The following is a 22,747-nucleotide window of genomic DNA, read 5'->3' as shown; positions in this document are numbered from 1 at the left end:
CAGATTCTGATATATTTTTTTAAAAAAAAAGGATTTACTGATGGATTAGATATATGGGGTATGAGGTTATGACCCGAAAAACTGGATGGAGTAAACTATCATTTACCAAGACAGGGCAGGCTGCAGGAAGAGTGGTTTGTTGTTGTTTTAGAGGTGAAGGGGAAACAAGAGTTCCTTTTTGGACATTTTTAAGATGTCCATTAGATATATAAGCAGAAATGTCAAGTACAGAGGTACACATCTAATGATCAGGCAGGCCAGTTCATTCATTCTAAAAGGCAGATACAGATGCTGCTGCAAAGAGCTCAGTAGATTTGGTGTGGGAGCATGTGAAAGCTCTCTCCTGATTGCTTCTATTTTCTCAGGCAAATAAAAAAACCAAAGCCATCAGTTGAGATAGTGGAGGGGAAGGAAGTGTTGCTGGAGGCTTGCAGGAAATGACAAAACTATGATATATTCACATAAATATTCATCTAGGAAAGGGAACTAACGAGGGAGATACAGTAGGATTGGCAGGCAGCTAGGAGTGCCCATGAGGTGAGGTCTGTCAGCATGTGTGTTTTCCTCTAAGCATGCTGAGCTGCTTAGAGGCAGGAGGAAAAGGTGGAGAAGAATTAGCTTTAACCAGGGTTGGGGTTTTTCAGGCAAGTATGATGGAAAGGGAGTGGGAGAAAGGGAACTGAGGGGCACACACCAATCAGTGATTACAACGGTGAAGCACAGGATCTACACTGAGAGGATAAAGAGCTTCTCGGTGCAACAGAAAAGGAAAGTTATGGCTTGGTTCCTATTTAGATTTGCACAATGATGAGGCCCAGCCACCATTCATACAGCTGTCAGAAAGGTCTACAGATCACTGAGGACATCTCTTTTATCTTCAGGTAAGACTTGACCTAAATTGACAAATGAGACGGGTGGTCACACTATTAAAAACCAAATGAGAAAATATATACTTCAGGGAGAAAAGAGTAATTAACAGACAACAATCTTCATACAACGTATTTGTCTCAAATAGGTAATTCTGCAATCTCATTTAACATTTTTAGTTAAAACTTAACAAAAATAAAGACACAGGCCTCCTAAACAGTTATCTAACAAACCTCAACCTAGCCAGATTTACACATCAAACACTTCTAGTATTTTAAAGTATGGCAAGGATGACAAAATAATAGCAGAAAATTCCAAGTTGAATACATTTTTATAAGTGCTTTAATAATTACAATCACCCTAATGAATGCATGTTTTTAAGAGATAGTAGAGGAGAAGAGCATTTTAAAATACTTTAACAATACAGAAGAATAATCACTTAGGAAAAGAGCAGTATTAATCAATTCTGCTGAGGCAGAGAAAAAAACCCACTTTCCTAAACAGATACCTAGGGTAAGAACTCCTGATCTTAGGGAGACCCCTTGTCGCCCAAGACTCCACAGCAATACCTGAGGCATCAGTGGCTAACACATTCTTGAGTACAGAGATACTGTATTGTATCCATAAATTATCCAAAGGCACTCAAGCAGGTTGACACAAAATCCTACATTAGCTAACTCAGGGATTCTCAAGCTCTGCACTAGTGACATTCTGGACCAGAGAATTCTTTGTTGTGGGGGCCTGTCCTGTGCATTGCAGGATGTTTACCAGCATTCCTGGTCGCTGCCCACTAGATGCCAATGGCAGCAACCCCTCACCCCTAGTTGTGAATAAAAATGACTCCAACATTGCCAAATGTCCCCTGAGGGACAAAACTACCCCACTGAGAACCACTAAGTTAGCTCTAATGGTTTTAAGACCTTCAGATCTCACAAGCGGGAAACAAACTTATTTCAAATTTCTCTATAGCGTTAACTTCTCTACTACATCACTGATTAAGCCTTGAAAAGTAATTCAAATGCCAGAAGCTAACCAACTTTTTTAAAAACAGAATTTAGTTATAGGAACATGTAAGTTTGGCAAGGATAAAAACCTACTGTTTGGACTGGAAATCACTACCTCAACAGGACACTGAGCTGTAGGGTTAGAGGCAATTTACTATACTGAGAAAATAGGGTTAACGCTTGTACAACGTTAATTTACTGACATATAGATTTGAATCCAAGTGATTCATAGGTAATACCAAGAACTTTTCTCCTTAATGCCTCATTCCCATTGGGTAATTAATGGAAGAGAAACTGCTTGAGTGTTCCTGGGTTTCTTGTCTCCTATAACAGGTGTCACATTTCTCCAGGTGAATGCTTACCGGTAAGGGATTGGATAAGGAATGTTGCGGTGAGGATCGTGCAACTGGTGGAACACTTCTGCCAGGGCTGGTTCCTGGCCCGCTTCCCCCAGCAAACTGGCCAACAGGGAAAAATGGATATGAATAATTCAAAATAGTACTATGCTTCAGATAAGGAGAGTAAAAGATTAATACACAAACAGCTCTTAATTATATATGGCCCCTTTAAGTCAATACATCTTATTCTAGGAAAAAAATGCCACGTAAGTCAAATTTTGCTATCTTTTCAACGAGATTTTTAAGGAGCAACAGCAGAAATGTACCAAGATATAAAGAAAACATGGCTAGAAATGGTTTTGAAAAACAAGAGAAGAATGTTTTCCCTTCTTGTCTCAAAACAAACAAAGCAGGCAGACAATGGTAGAGTGGGTGCTAGTGTCTTCTTTAGTAACCATTACCGATGGGTCAGTGAGCTCACTATGGGTTCCACTGGACTAAAGGTAAGAGGACAAAAGAAGAGTTCAAGTCATTCAACTTCAATCTGTGTAAGACATGAAACCTAGTCTGGCCAAGAGAAAAATCACCTCATTTGTGAATTTTTATATCATCACAGACAAGACACTTCATAATCAAATGTAAATTTAGGAAGCAGCAGTTCCCTCTTATAGAGAGATAGGGTGGCATTTGACTGATGAAGATGGGAAGAAAGAAGAGGAAGGCACAGTAAAAGCAAAATATTGCTTTCTAAAGCCTTAAATGAATGCAAGAATAAGAATTTAGGTTTTAAAAAAATCACTATAGTTTTTTCCCCAAAAAACTTTAACTTACCTCAAAGTAATCACTAATTTTATGTCCCCTAGGAGTGCCTTTCCCTGAAAATGAAAGCAAAGTAAGTATAGTTTTTCCAGTAACACATGTAAACCATCATTCATTAAAAAATACAATGTGTTCAATAACTGTATACATTGTTATCATTTCAAGTGCCAGCCTTACTTTTTAACAAATGAGCCAAAATACCTATGTTCGAAGAATAGAGACAGTTCCCTCCACATAATAAAAGACCGAATAACCAGTGAAAGACTTATTCAGAGCTTGTTTTCCTTTAAGATTTGCTCATCTTTCTTTTATAAACACACCAACAAAACATATGTCACAACTGTGAATCAAAATAAAACGAATCTATAATCCATGCCCCCAAATAAGAGAACAAAGAATTCAAAACAAACTCATCAGAGCCATAGAGTTTATTCCATTTCACAAAAAACTTTACGTGACCATGTCACTTTGGGAGAAATCCCCCCTCCTAAAGTAAAAAATGATTTGTAGATTTAAAAACAAGACAAATGTAAAAAAAGACTGACTTCCACTTCTTTGAGGCGGAGAGGGGGGCAGAACCAAACCATTTATTCTTTCTTTAATTATACAGAGATATTTGGCATTAGAACGGTCATATTTATAGATTTATTCCATTTGGGTGCCAACGTTCAACTAAATAATTAACAAGGAAAAAAGAGTAGATGGAAATGACAGCCAGGTAAATAAAACCATTTCTGGTCGCCTATTATTAACAAATCACTGATCTAATGCAAGACATAGTTAAAACTCCAGTGTAACCTCTTTTCCGTACAATACATGCTTAGTCTGAAGAAAAACCTGTGGTGAGATTGTTAACTTACAACAGGGAAAACAACAGTCCCCCAAGAACTGACACTTTTGTCAAGTGTATATCAAATGGCACATCTATAATAAACAGCCTGGTATTCCCTTAAGGTACACAAATCTCCTTTGTTAGGAATCCCTGTATACAAACTCATTATTTAGTGTGAGTTGGAAAATTCTAAGTACATAAAAATTTACTATTTTTATTGGTGAAATTATTACTACCTTGGCTAGTTTCATATGGTTCAGCTTTTCTTTTCCGGTTTCGCTGGTCATTCTGTTTTTTCTCAGGAGTCTGTTAAATACCACATACATCACAATTAGCATTCTGTCAAATTTTTCACATTATGAAAATCAGAGAGTATGTACAAAATATCAAATTTATAAGGAGATTTAACTGGCACAGACAAGTCCTAATTCTGTATCCCACTCTTAGAGCAGGGTTATAGGAAGAGTACAAGGTCTGGAACCAAACCATCTAGATAATTTCTGACAAACTTCTTAAAATACCAGAGCTTCAATTTACTTATCTGTAAATCAGCATTGCTGCAAAGCTTAAATAAGATATTCTATAAAGCACAAATGTAGTACAATTATCTAGCATATATAGTAGGCTCGCAGAAATATCCTAACAGCTGCTGTCTACTTTATAAGAACTTAAATCCAATTCCCTTTTTCCAAAAAGAAAAGATCTGCATAATCGATCAACTGGCTCTAACTTACTGAAAGTTTTCTCGAAGTGTGAAATAGGTGGCTGCAGATTTGGACCTATATGCATGCAGCTCGGTTACACTAATGCACTGACCCACCCAGCTGACATACTGACAAGTATTACAGTTCAAGGGCACCTTAAGCTAATTCAGCTTCAACAGCAGATTTTTGTCCTTTATTGATGACAACTAAGCAAACATTTTTTAAAAGAAAAAAAAGAAAGAAAGACAACCCAGACATGATGATAATAGCAAAACCCATCAGAGCCACCTAACAGCTGTACAGACACTAAGAGCACACAACTCACACTGCATGAACCCTAACAGCCCCCCTGGAATTATGCGATCGTTTAACCTAGACTCAAAGTGTGGGAATATGAAAAGTCTTTCAATGGATATGGCTCTTACCTCTACTTCTTTATCACTCAAGGATCCCACGCTGCACAAGCTCTGGTTTGAAGACTCACTATTGAGCGGCCCCTGGAAAGGAAAAACAAGGAATCAAAAGAAACTGATTTGAGATGGCAGCAAAAGTGAGGAATAAGCCTATTGACTTTGATATCAAGGCCAAGAGGTCAGAGGCCAAGAGGTAACAACTGCAACACCTCCAAGCCAACTTGAAAAGCACTCCATCAACTGAGCTAAAATGCTCTAGCTACTATTATTTTCATTTCCTTTACAAACCCTGTACTCATGTGCAGATTTTACCTTCTAGAATACTTCCACACGCAGGGAATTCATTCTTGAAGGAAAATAAGCAGGCCAAATCAATCCTCTTGGCCTCTTGTATCATTCAGGTACAAGTTGAGGGATCCTTAGGAGGGGGTGTCAGGGACCATAATGAAGGAAATGCTTTTCTGAGTCATGTTTAAGGAAGCATGACTGCTGCTAGCTCAAAAAACAAAGTTACAAGGGACTGACTTCTGGTCTAATAGCATGAGCTCTGCTAGCCTGCTCCTCAATGAAACTGGTAAAAATTATTTAAACACACACACACACACACACACACACTCAAATTCAAAGCCCCTGAAAATGGTCCCAAAGGACAAACAGCAAATGAAATCTATGAAGATTCAGTCTGATAGGTGAAGTCTGGGTTCCCTGCTGCCCAACCCTCGCTTGTGGAACAGAGGCTCTATCTCAGGCATGGTCCACTGAGAATACTGGGGCCCCAATAGCCCTTTCACCCAGATCATGAGGGGGTGGTTCCACATCAGGAGAGATAGCTGCTGTGCAGGCAGCACCCCCACCCCCTTCAGGGCCAGGGCTCATTCATAGAGTGAAAAGATCACTCACAGAAAAGCTCACCAGTGTCCCCACCCCCAGCTCCAGAACCCTGGCTCAGATATTTTGCCTCAGGGGGTAAAAGCAGAAACGGGTAGCACCAAATCTCTTCCAAAGGCCCTGACTTCATTCCCAAGGATGTGGACAAGTTTACATCTAAGGGCGTTTCTCAAGAACAGCGGAGGTTGTAGTAAAAGGCAATTGGAAGGAGATTCTTGGATGTAATGAAAATACAGCCTCAACTGTAGGCCGGTTAGTTTGCAGGAGAGAACCAGGGAATAAGACATCTGGGAGGAGTCCTCCAGGGGTCAGAACACACGGCAAACATTGACCTCAGAAACTCCTCCTTTCAAGGAGCCCCAATTTGATTGGATTAGTGTGTGGAGGAATGTGTGCCTCAGGGCATTGTTGGAAACAGAACAATCTGGGCCCTTAGTAGAGTTTAGCAGCTGGGCTGGTCAGGGAAAGAGAGGCCAACCGGTACCAGTCATCCCAGGGTGGCTGTGGCAGATCTACAGCTGTGCCTCCCCAGGGAACACCACCGGAGGCTTGACGCCGTGGAGATGGGGTGGTAGAATAGACTTCACTAAAATAACCCAGGCAGTCAACTGAACAAATAAACAAGCAAATAACAGTAACAAGTCCCAAGGGATGGGATGAGAAATCAGTACCCAGAGCTGCTGCAATATATCATCTAAAATGACCAGTTTCCAACAAAAAAAATCATGAGGCACACAAAGAAATAGGTAAGTAACACCTATGTGGGGGCCGAAGGGAGAGGGAGAAAGCATACAAAAGACACTGCCTGTAAGAGTGACTACATGTTGGATTTAACAGAAAAATATTTCAAAATAGCCATTATAAATATGTTCAAAGGAAACCACAATGAAAATGAAAGAAGTAAAGAAAGATATGGATGACAATGTTGCATCAAATAGAGAATATCAATAGACATAGAAATTACATACATTAAAAAACAAAACAAAAACAAATGGAAATTCTGCAGTTGAAAACTACAATAACAAATTTTAAAATGCACTAGAGAAGCTTAAGAGTAAAACTGAATAGGCAGAAGAAATAATTAGCAAATTTGAAGATAGATCAGTAAGACATTATGGAAGCTGAAAAACAGAAAATAGAAGAAAAATAAACAGCGCCGGAGAAAAGTGGGAAACTGTAAAGTATATTACCATGTACATAACTGGGTAACAAAGGAGAGAGCAAGAAAAGAACAGAAAAAATAGTCAAAGAAACAATGGCTTAAAACTTGTCAAATGTGTTAAAAAAAAGTAACTTACACATCCAGGAAACTTAGTGGACTCCAAGAAGCATAAATACCGAGACCCACAAGCAGACACATCATAAGAAAAATGTTCAAAGGCAAAGACAAGGAGAAAACCATGAAAGTAGAAATAGGACACATCATTTTCAAAGGAATCCCAATTAAGATTAACAGCTGACTTCTGAGGAAAAACAATGGAACCCAGAAGACAGCATATATTCACAGTATGAGAAGGGAAAAAAATCAACCAAGAATCCTACACTGAGCAACGTAATCTTTCAAAAATGAAAGCAAAATAAAGACTTTCTAAGATAAACAAAAAAGGAACTTCTTCAACCTGATAAAGAGCATCTACAAACAAAATAAAACAAAACAAAGCTACAGTTAACATCATATTTAACTGTGAAAGACTGGATGCTTTCCCCTAAGATCCGGAATATGACGACAATGTCTGCTCTCACCATATCTATTCAACATTGTACTAAAGGTTCTATTCAGGCAAGAAGGGGGAGGGGACCCAAAGTGGGGAAAAAAAGAAATACAAGGTATTCAGATTGGAAAAACAGAGGCAAAACTAACCCAATTCACAGATGACATGATCTTGTATAACAACCCCAAGGGATCTACTAAAATACTAACAAATGAATTCAGCAAGGTTGCAGGACACAAGATCAATATACAAAGTCAATTTCTCTCTATAAATTTGCAATGAAAAACCTGAAAGTGAAATTAAAAAAACACAATTCTATTCACATTAGCATCAAAAAGAATACCCAGGAATAAACAAAAAAAAGTACAAAACTTATACTCTAAAAACCACCAAAGGTGGGGGCGGGGGCGGGGGGGTGGGGGGGGTGGGGAACGAATGGTTCAGTTGGTTAGAGAGCGAGCTCTTAACAACAAGGTTGCCGGTTCAATTCCCGCATGGGATGGTGGGCTGCGCCCCCTGCAACCAAGATTGAAAACGTCAACTGGACTTGGAGCTGAGCTGCGCCCTCCACAACTAGATTGAAGGACAACGGCTTGGAGCTGATGGGCCCTGGAGAAACACAGTTCCCCAATAAAAAAAATTAAAAACACAGATCAATGGAACAGAATTAAGAGTCCAGAGATAAATCCATAATCTACAGTCAAATGATTACTGACAAAGGTTCCAAGACCAATAGAGGAAAGAATAGTCTTTTCAGTAAATACTGCTGAGACAACTGGATAACCAAAGATAAAACAATGAAGTTAGACCTTTATTTCACACCATACACAAAAATTAACTCAAAATGGTTCAAGGACTTAAACAGCAGAGTTTTAAAACAGAGGTAAACCTCTGAATGGGCAAAGACTTCTTAGATATGACACCAAAAGTATAAACAAAAGAGAATAAACTGAACTTTTTCAAAATTAAAAACTTCTGTGGTTGAAAGGACACTATCAACAAAGTAAAAGGACAATCCACAAAATGGGAGAAGATATTTGCAAATCACATACCCGATAATGGACTTGTATGCTGTATAAAGAACTCTTACAATTCAATAATAAAAAGACCAATAATCCAATTTTAAAATGGGCAAAAGATATCTGAATAGACATTTCTCCAAAGACGACGTACAAATGGCCAATAAGCACATGACAAGAAGCTCAACATAATTATCCAACGGAGAAATACAAATCAAAACCACAAAGAGATTACCACTTTACATCTGTAAGGATGTCTAGAATCAAAAAGACAATAAGAGGGGACGTCCAGTTAGCTCAGTTGGTTAGAGCTGCTCTTAACAACAAGCTTGCTAGTTCAATACCCACATGGGCCACTGTGAGCTGTGCCCTCCACAACTAGATTGAAACAACTACTTGACTTTGGAGCTGATGGGTCCAGGAAAAACACATTTTAAAAAAGTTAAAAAAAAAAAAAAAAAAAGACAACAAGAAGGGCTGGCAACAATATGGAGAAATTGGAATCTTTATATAAGTACACTGAACATAAAATGATATAGCTCCTTTTGGGCGGACGGTTGGCTCAGATGGTTAGAGGTGAACTCTGGGCAACAGGGCTGCTGGTTCGATTCCTACATGGGCCAGTGAGCTGTGCTCTCCACAACTAGATTGAAGACAACGAGCTGCCGCTCCAGCTCTCCGGGTGGCCAGATGGTTCAGTTGGTTGGGGCGTGGGCTCTCAACCACAAGGTTGCCAGTTCGATTCCTCGAGTCCCACAAGGGATGGTGGGCAGTGCCCCCTGCAACTAAGATTGAACATGGCACCTTGAACTGAGCTGCCGCTGAGCTACCAGATGGCTCAGTTGGTTGGAGTGCGTCCTCTCAACCACAAGGTTGCCAGTTCGACTCCCGCAAGGGATGGTGGGCTGCGCCCCCTGCAACTAGCAACGGCAATTGGACCTGGAGCTGAGCTACGCCCTCCACAACTAAGACTGAAAGGACAACAACTTGAAGCTGAACTGGACCTGGAGCTGAGCTACGCCCTCCACAACTAAAATCAAAAGGACAACTTGACTTGGAAAAAGAAAGTCCTGGAAGTACACACTGTTCCCCAATAAAGTCCTGTTCCCCTTCCCCAATAAAATCTTTAAAAAAAGAAAAAAATGGTACAGCTCCTTTCAAAAACAGACAGTTCCTCAAACAATTAAATGACCCAGAATGCTACTATTAGGTATATACTGAAGAAAAATGAAAACGTATACAAATGTTCATCAACTGATACATGGAGAAACAAAATGCAGTATATCCATACAATGGAATATTACTTGGCCATAAAAAGGAATTCAGTACTGGTAACATGCTATAATATAGACAAATCTAGAAAACATTTTGCTAAGTAAAAGAAGCCAGTCACAACCGACCTCATATTAAATTATTCCATTCCTATGAAAATCCAGAATAGGGAAATCTAAGGCAGAAATTGGGGCTTGCTTAGGGTAGGAGTTGGGGGGATATGAGGTGATAGCTAAAGAATATGGGGTTTCTTTTTGAGTTGCTAAAAATGTTCTAAAACTGTTGATGGTTGTCCGTATATGTGAATATACAAAAACCCAATAAATTATGTATTTTAAATAGGCAAATTATATGGTATATGAATTATATTTCAATAAAGCTGTTAAAAAACAACAGCTACTAGGCTTAGTGTCAGAAATAATTTACATTCTTATTAGGGTGTATTAGGTATTCTTTTCACTGTATCCTAAAGCACTATTTTTAAACTGTAGTTAACACAATATACCAGAGAGCTTCATAGTGAGATACTTGTGAGGTTGCAAAGAAAAGTAATAAAGTGAAACCAGGGAGAAGAAATAAAATCATCTATTTCCAGGGACATAAATCAACAAAAGACCTACTCCTAGAAAGATACAGAGTTTCATGATGTTTTAAATGGAAAAAAAATTTTTATTTACATAAGAATTCTATAATAATTTAAATTGAACATTTTTATGCCCCAATTTAAAAAATATTCTTTCATGAATTATCTTTATTGTAACCACTATGAAGCATTTTCCCCCTTGGATAGTATAAAACCATAAGCTTTTTTTTTAACTGTCCACCTTACCCACCAAATATCCCTCACTTCCAGAAGGAAATGGTAAGTGATAAATACAGACAAGGGAGAACTGAAGAAACTTTTTTATTAGCAATTACTAATAATGAAATAAACTATAAAGTATATATAACAGTGATGTGTACTTGCAATGTTTGAAATATCAATCAATGCAAGAGGCACAGGATCTCAACTAACAGGCCTGTCCTTTTCTGAAGCGCAGTATCCCAAACTATAATAAAATCATTAGATTAAATTTAATTAACAAGGATAAATGACATACACTGCCTGTTCTAAAACAACATACTCTCTAGTAAGAGCGCTAACCAAAGGCTTTTAGGCAAACTGAGTGTTATCTTTTTAAAATGTCACTATCATTTAAAAAAACAAGGAAAAAAGGCAGGAAAAACAACTAAATTAGAGGAAGATAAAAACTCATGGCTAAATTCAACATATGATCCTAGATTTGACCCTGGATATCAAAACAAAGCAAAACCAACAGCTATAAAAGTCATTACTGGGAGAAATGCAGAAATTGAGTATGGACCACATATTAGACAATCAAGTCCTTTTACAAACTAGTCTATTACTATCAGTTCCTCAATTGTAAATTTTCTCATTTGTTGCATCTTTTTACTAAGGTGCTTTGTAAGTTTTGTATGAGTTCATATTCAGCTTTGGGAGAGTCTTCAACGTTTCAGGTGTTAAAGAGCAGCCCCAAGGGCATTTTAATGGTTGACTCTGCCAGTACCCTGAACACTCACCAATTCCAAATGCATTAATGCATTAATGCATTAGTTTTCCTACCCAGGAGTTCCACACAAGGTTGGATTTTCCATTTCTTACAGGTGGCTTTTAGCAGCCACAACCCAAAGTTAATTGGCTCAATTCTATCCTTTGTCCTGGACTGTTGGGCAGTTTTGTCTAGTTCATAGACAAGCTTGCCCCTTCCAATTGCAAGCGTAATACAGTCCCAGTTCTGGCCTTTGACCTCAATTACTATCCCCAGAAGTAAATTAAACCCCAAGACATAAGAGCTTATGGGCCATCAAGAATTAACTCCCTCCCACACACCACTGTGACTTCTTCACATATTTGAAGCTATCTATAATAACTGAGATTCGATTTTCCTATTTTCAGACACTTACTGCTTACTGCTGAAACTATAATTTTCCTGCCATTTAGCAAGTCACTCTACTGAACTATTATTCTTTCTAACCCATCTCTCAGTTTGTTCCTTTTGATTTAGTTGTCTGAAAATAAAGTCATTGCATTTATAAAAAAATACGTTTATATCTCCTTTCCAGTTTTGTATCTCTTATCTGTTTCACATTTTACTACATTGAATAAAACATAGTCATCATAACATTGTTTTGTTCTTTTTCAAGATAACTCTAGCTCTTTACCATTAAAAATTCTATTAAAGACCTCAAATAACCAAAAGAATCCGGTAAAAGAACAACAAAGTCGGCGGTATCCCACTTTCTGATTTCCAAACTTATTACAAAGCTACAGTAATCAGAACAGCATGGTACTGGCATAAAAACAGACATATATACAAATGGAATAGAATAGAGAACCCAGAAATAAACCCTTGCACATATGGTCAAATTATTTTTTTCCCCATTTTTGTCTTTGCTGATTCTCCCTCGCCCCCCATCTTGTTAAAATATAATTGACATATAGCTCTGTATAAGTTTAAGGTGTACTGCATAATGACTTGAGATAAAATGATTTTTGACAAGGGTGACAAGTCCTTTCAATGAGGAAATGGTATTGGGAAAACTGGATATATCCACATGCTAAAGAATTAAGTTGGGCCCTTAATCTTATACTATACAAAAATTAACTCAAAATGGTAGACACCCGAAACACAGTCCACCAACCAAAAAAACAGATAAATTTGACATCAAAATGAAAAACCTCTGTGCATCAAAGAACATGATCAACAGAGTGAAAAGTCAACCTAAGGAATGGGAGAAAATATTTGCAAATTATATATCTCATGATAAGGGGTTAATATCCAGAATATACAGAGAATTCTTATACATTAACAAGAACAAAACAAACATCCCAATTAAAAAATGGGCAAAGGACTTGAATAGACATTTCCCCAAAGATACACAAATGGCCAACAAACACATGAAAAGATACATCACTAATCATTAGGGAAATCAAAATCACAGTGAGATATTATTTCACCTCATATCCATTAGAATGGTTGCTATAAAAAAAACCCAGAAAATAATAAATGCTGACAAGGAGGTGGAGAAATTGGAACTGTCATGCACTGTTGGTTGGAATGTAAAATGGTGCAGTCACTGTGGAAAATAGTATGGCGGTTCCTTAAAAAATTAAAAATAGAATGATCATATGGTATAACAATTCTACTTTTGGGTATACACCCCAAAAAATTGAAAACAGGATCTCAAAGACTTATTTGCAAACCCATGTTCATAGCAGCATTATTCACAATAGCAAACGATGGAAGCAACATAGGTGTCCATTGACATGTGTATGAATGAATAAACAAAATGTGGTATACAATGGACTATTACGACCATTATTCAGCCTTAAAAAGGTAATTCTGACACATGCTACAAAATGCACGAACCTTGAGGACATTATGCTAAGGAAGAAAGCCAGTTACAAAAAGGCAAATACTGTATGATTCCACCTACATGAGGAACCCAGAACAGTCAAATTCATAGAGACAGAAGTAGGATAGTAGATAGAGTGGAAGGAGGAAGGAACAGGGAGCTGCTGTTCAGTGAGTACAGAAGTTCAGTTTTGGAAGATGAAAACAGTTCTGGAGATCGGCCGTACAACAATTAGTAGTTGACACTATGGTACACTTAAAAATAGTTAAGATGGTATATTTTATGTTATGTGTATTTTACCACAATTAAAGCTTAAAAAAACTATTTTTTAATTAGAAAGTTTATGCAAATGCTTTTTAAAAATTATTATTTATTTGTTATTGCAATAATAATAATGGCCAGCACTTTTGTAGCACTTCCGTGGGCTGGGCATTCTATATTAGCACTTTAATTCTCATAGCTGATAAAAACGGATTTAGATAAATATGCCCCGCTGCCTTTGACAAAGGTACAAAAGCAATTCGATATTCTTTTCAACAAATGGTGCTAGAGCAATTAGACATTCCTAGGCAAAAATACGACCTCAACTTAACCCTCATACTTTATTTAAAAAATTAACTCAAACAGGATCAAGAACTTAAATATGAAATATAAAACCATGAAACTTTTAGAAAAAAAAGGGAGAAAAATCTTCATAACTCAGGACTAGGTGAAGAGGTCTTAGAATTGAAACCAAAAGCTTGATCCACAAAAGAAAAAAATTAATAAGTGAAACCTCACCAAAATTAAAAATTTTTACTCAGCAAAATACCCTATAAATAGGATGAAGAGATGTATCACAGACTGGAAAAAATATCTGCAAACCACATAGCTGACAAAGGACTTGGTATTAGACTATACAAGGAATTCAAAAGGCAAGTGTTTTTTTTTAATCCAATTAGAAAATGGCAAAAGACACGAACAGACATTTCACTACAGAGGATATAAAGATGGCTAATAAGCATAAGAAAAGATGTTCAACATCATTAGCCAGCCATTAGGGAAATACTAATTCCAACCACAGTAAGATTTCATTACACACCATCAAATGCTAAAATAAAAATAGTGACAACACTAAATGTTGGCAAGTATATAGAAAAACAATCACTCATACATTGCTAGTGAGAATAAAAAACGGTATAGCCAATTTAGAAAATCGTTTGGCAGCTTCTTTTAAAACTAAAAATGCACTTAACACTTATCATACGACCCAGCAATTATACTAATGAACATATGTTCCAGGGAAATAATGTACACGCAAAAATCTGTACACAAATGTTCACAGCAGCTTTCTTCATAATAGCCCCAAACTGGAAACAAACCAAATGTCCTTCAATGAGTGAATGGTTAGGTAAACTGGTATAGCCAGACAATCTCAAAAAGATGTATACCATATATACCTTGAAATAATGAATTTATGGAGATGGAAAACAGATGAGTGTTTGTCAGGAGTTAGGGTTTCAATGGGGGGGGGGGTAGGGTGGCTACAAAGGCGTAGCAGAAGAGAGCCTTGTGGTGATGGAACAGTTCTAAGTCTTGATTGTGGTGGTAGTTACAAGAAGATACACAAGCGATAAAACTGCAAAGAAAAACGTATGCACAAATGATGCAGGTATAACATGAAATTTGAATGAGTTTTGTGGATTTTACCAATGTCAATTTCCTGGTTTTAATACTGCATGAAAATTACGCAAGATGCTCACATTGGGGGAGAAGGGGTGCATGGAACCTCTCTGTACATTTTTTGCAACTTCCTTTGAATATATAATTATTTTGAAACAAAGTGTTTTTTAAGTTTTTATATTTTATGTATTATTTACTTCCTATATTATTATTTTACATGAGAATTATGAATTCCTTGAAAGGTTAGGGAGAGACCACCAATAACTAGAGAGTAGATTTTTGCCCTACTTCAAGGAATAAGAGAAGGAGGAGGAAATAGTTTTATAATCACCTCAATTTTTCCTTGGTTATATGAATTGACTCTGATTTTTACATCTTATTTCGCAAACATGAATTCCTACTAGCTTTGAGTGAAATTATCTCCTTCACTGAGACTTTCATATCAACATCATATGAGTAGAACTAACAGCATCCATTTCCAGTTTTTTCTTTTTACAGGTCCTTAGGATCTTTTGTTACACCCAATTTACTCCCTCCATTTTTCTCTTAGTTTCCTAATTTTTCAACTCTGGATAGATTAATTCCAATTCTTCTGTTTTGCTGTGTATTTATTTCTTCTTGTAGTTTTATTATTATTTTCTTTTTTCTTTTTCCTGTAACCTTAGAATTGAATGGCAAATTCATACTCTTCTGTGTTAAGTACTTCTTTGTCCACATTATATGTTTAATTACATGGTATTTTCATTTATTTTATTTTCTAAGTAAAATAGCCTGTTATTTGATATACAATAGCTATTTAGGAGAATGCTTACTAACAGCTATGTAAGTCACTAGGGAGGAGAAACTGTGCCTTAAGAGTCATCTCACGCTCAAAAAGAAGCCAGTAAGAATTTTTTTTTAAAAAGTATGACAAGTTTTAGACTCCTAAGTAAAAAGTAAAAAAGCTCCATTTTCTATGCAAACATTTAAACTGTTTACCCTGTTTCCTGCTACTAACAATTTTTTAAAGTAAAAAATCAAATGGACAATTTAAAACATAGATGAGAGTCAAGTTGCTTGTTTAAAAAAAAAAAGTATCGTTTCCAAAAATAAAACACATTTTTAATATACTTAAAAATGCACTTTTTGGGGGTGGCTTTAAAAAATACATCAGTTACAAGCCTAAAGAAAACTTTGTGGGTAAATTATAAATCACGAAAACTGAGATCAAGATACAAAGGCTGACAACCAGCCTTTAACACATAAATGAAGCTCATGTAAACCAAGGAAAATCTGTGGAAGTAAGGGTCAAAGGTTAATCTTTCACTCCTGTAAAAGTTTAAATGTCAACATTTATTGAGTTTCTAAAGTCTTCATTTCCTCCTTGGATTAAATAGGCATCTTAAAAGGGATTGACAACAGTGGACAAAAGTTAAACTTGATTAAGTATAAAGGAGCACAGCTGACAACAGAGTTAATCTACCTCAGGTAGTAAAGACACTCTATTAAAGGCAAGGCCTAATGGAAAATTAAAACTAAGTGTGTCTATAATTTTTTTAGTCATTAGTAGCACCACTTTTACACACCATAGTAGAGTCAAATCAGCAATTAAAACTGTCTCACTCCCAGAGACCTGTGAACGGGCTAGTTGATACAGTGTTCTTAGCAGTGAAGGAGATGGGAAGTTCACTAAATTTTTACTTGACTTGTACAAGCAGAGCTCTAGCTCAAATGAACAAAAGCCTAATTTGAGTCATTAAAAAGAGAAAGTCATGGCCCCTCAATCAATCCCAAGATCTGAGTCCGTTTACAGACGCAGAACCCATTGGATGGATCTCCTTGAGGAAAGATCCCATTACACTGCCGAAACTTACAGTCAGTTTTTCACCAAGCCTTCCTCCAAAAGGACAAGGACTTTTACAAGGGTGACGGTGCACTGGGGAAAATGAAATAATCAAAGACTTTTCAAGGATTACTAGACACTGGCTCTGAACTGACATTAATTCCAGAAGGCCCAAAACATCACTGTGGCCCACCTGTCAGAATAGGGGCTTATGGAGGTCAGATGATCGATGGAGATTTAGCTCAGGTCCGTCTAATAGTGGGTGCCTTTACCCATCCTGTGGTTATTTCCCCAGTTTCAGAATGTATAACTGGAACAGACATACTCAGCAACTGGCAGAATCCCCACATTACTTCCTGAACGTTCCCAATTTAGCAGACAGCACTGCACCCCTTTGACTTATAAAACTGTCTTCAACAACACTCCTCTTAAGAAAACAATTTTTAAAGGACAAATGAACTTTGACTTAAAAACTGCAGCACTATTACAATCTAATCCAATACAATTTTTATAACTGTAAGCCAAGCTAACTGAGGTAGCTCTTTACTATGATAACCGACCTTGATATGAACTGAAGCTAACTAATCTAGAAAACCAGAAGAAACGTTCAATACGATCAACTGGCTTACCTCTTCTAACGATAGTAGCAAACATACTTGGGTGGCAAAGATAAAATGATAAGGTCCATTTCTGACTTCCATTTAATTTTGACCAAAAGTGGAGTAATTTTACTGTACACTTGAAGCTAACATAATGTTTTATGTCCATTATACCTCAATTAAAAAAATGAAGTCTCAACACCCCCCCAGAACAAAAGATGGGGTAATTTTAAATGTATTATAGTAAGTAAATATATTCCAGTATACTGACAAGAAAATCCTTAACAAACATTAATGATTTTTAGTAATATTTCAGTTATGCCAAATCTTAACCATGTGATTTAGTAACATCCAATTCCAAACAGCAAGCCCAACAATAAGAACAGCAAGAAATCCTTTAACTGTCTTCTCTTCTGGACACCTGCCTATGGAAGTCTATGTAATTCACTCAAGACCTGGAGCGTGTAATCAAAAAGACAGATAATAATGCGTTGGCAAGGATATGGAGAAAGTTTAACCCTCACACACTGCTAGTGGGGATGGAGCACCTGCTTTGGACATTAGTCTGGCAGTTCCTCAAATGGTTAAACTAATCACTAAAAAAGTATAGAGATTTACATTAGGTTCAGCCTTGAATGCAGTTATGTCTCAACCATATGACCCAGCAATTCCATTCCTAGGAATATACCCAAGAGAAAGGAAAACGTAACTGTACACAAAGACATGTACAAAAAAATTCACAGCACCATTATTCATAAAAGCCAAAAAATGGAAACAACCCAAATGTCCACCAACTGAAGAATGAACAGATGAACAAAATGTGATCTATCTATAAAACGGAATATTGTTTGGTAATAAAAAGAAATGAAGTTGGACACATGCTATAACATGAATGAACCTTGAAAACATGATGCTAAGTGAAAGAAGCCAGTCACAAAGGACCACATATTGTATGATCCATTTACATGAAATGTTCAGAATAGACAAATCTATGGAGAAAGAAAGTGGATTAGTGGTTGCCCAGAGCTGAAAGGGATAGAGGTTTCGAAGGTGACAGCTATGGGATAAAGGTTTCTTTTTGGGGTGATGAAAATGTTCTATAATTTACTGTGGTAATGGTTGCACAATTCCGTAAATACACTAACCCACTGAATCCTACACTTTGAGTGAATTGTACGGTGTGTGAATTATATCACAATGAAGCCGTTAAAGGACAAGATCCAGTGCAATTTTGCGGAACACAGGAAGTGTTCCAAGCATAGGACTGTCTGCTGTCCGGTGGGTACCAGACGAGCAGCAGAGATTCCTGCCCTCCAGCGCTTCCTGATCAGCGATGGAAACGATTAGGTTACTGGTTTCTCCTCTAATTCTCAACTCCTTCATTTCATTTAATATTTCTTAAAATGAGTGACAAAACACTGTTCTACAAATGTATTTACAGGATGACTGTTTAAAGAACAGTGATCAAAACTAGATCTACATACTGCAACATCTATAGGGCAGATCTCAAAATCATCTGCTGAGTGAAAAACAAGCAAGTGGCAGAACAATAATGATTCAATTTTTCTAAAAATCACATGCAAAAGTCAGTATTGTATGTTTTCTAATGGGTAAATATGATGCAGGTGGATAAGTACAGTATTTTTAAAAATAGAGATGTACCAAACTTCCTAGAGCTATTACAGTATGCAAGCATTCCTTATATAACTGAAAATTAATCACTAAAAAAACTAATATTAAGGAAAAGAAGCAGGGCTTCAATATACATAGAAGCAATAGTCATGTGGATGGGCTACTATACACTTCACTAGAAAACTCACAATTTAGACTTTAACTTTTTTCCTTACATTAAACAACTCTCCTTTTATAGATTAAAAACTACAAATTCAATATTTACAAGTGGAAAAAAGAAGCTCTGTGTATAATCCTGGGGCATATTCACAGTAAAGACAATATAGAAGAAATGGTCATAAGAATAAGAACAAAAGCATAAACACTGACATAATCCAGATTTAATATAGCCAAGAGATATACAACCCTGAAGAAAGTTTGATCTCAATAAGTTTAGCTTCCTGGCTTTTACTGTTTTGAAGAGATAATTAATTAATCTGTAAGAAACACACCTCCTATAGAAAACAGTACAACAAAATTCCTATTGGAGGGCCCGATATGTCAGTATAATGACAGGAGGCAGGAGTCTAAGTTCCAGTTCTGCTACTTAATGACTATGGCCCAACCTACAGCAAGTCAACTGCTCTCTCTGAGCCTCAGTTTACTCATTTATAAAAAGCCAGGAAGATATCACTAATGCTCTTTATCCCCCTTCACGGGCTAGAATTCAAGATTATAATTTTAAGTTTATATAATCAATGACTACCTCCCACACACACAACTTAGCTGTTTCCAGATGGGGGAAAGACAGTTGGGAGATTTTCCATCAAGGCACGGCAATCTTATCTGCTCACCTTCCAATTCCAAAAATTACACTGCTATCCAATCATCCAAGATGGTAGTACACTTGGTATAACCTATGTAAAGACTCTTAGCTAGGTTACTGTTCCTTATGCCAATAAAGAACATCGTTTCCCAAAGCACATGGCTTATGGCTCAGACTTAAACTAGCATGACGATTTAAATAGATTGACAATGACTTGGATTCAAGTGTATTAAAGTCATTTTAAAAATGGTATGTTGAGGGGCCGGCCCGGTGGCTCAGGCGGTTAGAGCTCCATGCTCCTAACTCCGAAAGCTGCCGGTTCAATTCCCACATGGGCCAGTGGGCTCTCAACCACAAGGTTGCCGGTTCAGCTCCTTGAGTCCTGCAAGGGATGGTGGGCAGCGCCCCCTGCAACTGGGATTGGGCACGGCACCTTGAGCTGAGCTGCCACTGAGCTCCCGGTGGCTCAGTTGGTTGGAGCGCATCCTCTCAACCACAAGGTTGCCAGTTCGACTCCCACGAGGGAGGGTGGGCTGTGCCCCCTGCAACTAGAAAACGGTAACTGGACCTGGAGCTGAGCTGCACCCTCCACACCTAAGACTGAAAGGACAACTTGACTTGGAAAAAAAAAAAAGGCCTGGAAGTGCACACTGTTCCCCAATAAAGTCCTGTTCCCCTTCCCCAATAAAATCTTTAAAAAAATACTCTCCCTCGCTTCCACAAAGTAAAGTCCAGACCCACGTGGCTTTCAAAATACTCTCCCTCGCTTCGAACACACTTATCCCATCGTTCTTGTCACTTTCTGAAGCAGTTCTGGAAGTCCTCTTTCCTGAGCGTCTTTAGTTGTGCTGTTGTGGCTGGCTCCGTGCCCTCCATCGATTGCAAACATTTGCCTTTCATGATCATTTTGACTTTGGGGAAGAGCCAGAAGTTGCACGGTGCCATATCCAGTGAATAAGGCAGATGCGGATACACTGTAATGTTTTTATTTGACAGAAATTTCGATCCGTATCAGAAGCGGTATGTGACACGGAGTCTTTCTTGTGATCAAAGAATACAGTGAATGCTGCTTTCGAGTGCCATCCAACGGAAAGGCAGGGATCTTCATATGGGAAGTGGCATGTCCAACCTTAGTAACAGCATGTGGAAAGTTTCAACTTGTTTGGTGCAGTCAGGCATGAGCTACGGTTGAAAGAAGCTGTGTTTTAAAATGTGTCATAAATCATCCTCCATCATGACAACACTCTGTGTCACACATCCACTTCTGGTATTCGGCACTTTCTGTCAAATAAAAACACGACAGTGTGTCCTCATCCACCTTATTCACTGGATCTGGCACTGTGTGACTTCTGGTTCTTCCCCCAAAAGTCAAAATGATTCAGGACATGGAGGCAGCCACAACAGCGCAACTAAAGACACTCACGAAAGAGGACTTCCAGAACTGCTTCAGAAAGTGGCAAAAACAATGGGATAAGTGTGTTCGAAGTGAGGGGGATTAATGGCAAAGTGTCTTTTACTGTAATAATTTTTTTAATTTAAACATTCACCATATTGTTTGATCACACTTCATACACAGTGATCTAACCTGACACTCTTTTAACTAGAGTGCTTACACGATTTACAATTTATTTAATTATCAACATATCTGGGTTTAAATCTACTATATTGTTAATTATTTTCCTATTTGTCACATCTTTTTTGTTTGTTTCTTTTTCTTCTTTTCCTTCCTTCTTTAGGACTGACATGTTAAATATTCCATTTTATTTCCCCGAAGGAATACTGGCATAATATTATCGCTTTGTTTTGTTATTTTTCTAGTGGTATGCTTATTTAACTTATAGTCTACCTTCAAATAATCTGAATATTATCTGAAATCAATAGCATAGGGATCTTAGAAGTTCACTGTAATCAAAGTTTGTAGTAAAAGGAGAATCCCATTATAGCAGAAGGCACTATAAAAAGTCCTAAGGATAGCCCATAAGAATTTTGTTCTAAGCTTCCATTTCCGAAATAAAACTTGAGTAATACCTAGTTAAAATAAGTTATCTACAACAAATAATTCTGTACAACAAATGGCTCCTCTGGTTCTTTTCCAGAATATGTAACAATCTTTTTTTTTTTTAATTTCCTATTGAGTGTTATTAACAGGTAAGACCTTCTAACTTTTGCTCCAGTATCTAGAATGACATATAGTTTCACCTCACTTTTCCCCACAAAGATATTCCAAATCATCTCTAGAAAAATCCTCTTTCAAAGCAAGCCACCAAATAATAATACAGTATTTAAAAAGAGGGCTTTACATAACACCATCTCTAAATAAACTATCTCTAAATAAATTAAAACTTTAACTTTCTAATTCATTATATAGAACTCCTGTTTTTCTCTCCAGGACCTCCAAAATTTTGACTTTCAATAATTTATATAATATCATAAATTAATTCCATTATCCCAAAATATGAAAGTCTTATGGAATCTGTTATGGTAAGAGTTTATCTGTAATAGTACTTGTAATATATATTGACACCCACACACAGAACCTAAAAAGGGTCTTGGAGATTAATTGGTATAGAGGTTTATTCCTTAGATCCCCAATAAGTCTCCTAAAGATCATTATGGAAGTATTTGAACTGTTTTTCACCTACACAGCCTACTTAAAACACCAAATTCACTTGACTTTGGCTAAAATTTTATCAACTCCATATAAATAAAAAGATTTCAACTCCTTATAGTAAAATTCATCTGATACTGCTCTAAAGCTCTGATTAACAAAATTGGTGAAGTAAAGTATTGCTTAATAAATTAAACTTAATAGGAAAAAAAGACCTTTTAAAATATAGCTTCCCAGGGAGTGAAAGGAAGAATAATCAAAGGTTGGGAATTAGATTTAGTCCAGTCTCCTACACAGTAACTCTCCATATAACATCTATAATAATTATGTACTT

At 37.1% G+C, this 22,747-nt stretch overlaps 1 protein-coding gene across 8 annotated transcripts in view; it reads right to left on the bottom strand.

Moving 5' to 3' along the window:
* The window catches only part of TLK2 (tousled like kinase 2), a 96,543-nt gene that overhangs the window by 58,005 nt on the left and 15,791 nt on the right, over positions 1 to 22,747 (bottom strand). For 5 of the 8 annotated variants that reach the window (XM_019733010.3, XM_019733009.3, XM_088802314.1 and 2 more), the window contains exons 3-6: positions 4,990 to 5,061; positions 4,097 to 4,166; positions 3,041 to 3,084; positions 2,234 to 2,329 (exon numbers count right to left, since the gene is read on the bottom strand). In XM_019733010.3, the coding sequence (XP_019588569.1) occupies positions 2,234 to 2,329; positions 3,041 to 3,084; positions 4,097 to 4,166; positions 4,990 to 5,061 (282 nt within the window). The remainder of the gene's footprint in view (positions 1 to 2,233; positions 2,330 to 3,040; positions 3,085 to 4,096; positions 4,167 to 4,989; positions 5,062 to 22,747) is intronic. The other 3 variants (XM_088802315.1, XM_019733008.3, XM_074320672.2) reach the window with 1 other exon arrangement.

Source organism: Rhinolophus sinicus, chromosome 12, assembly GCF_057876585.1.
Source record: "Rhinolophus sinicus isolate RSI-liver-muscle chromosome 12, RSI-T2T, whole genome shotgun sequence".
Lineage (NCBI taxonomy): Eukaryota > Metazoa > Chordata > Mammalia > Chiroptera > Rhinolophidae > Rhinolophus > Rhinolophus sinicus.
The sequence above is the reverse complement of the archived record's forward strand: the minus strand, read 5'-3'. Positions and strand labels throughout refer to the sequence as shown.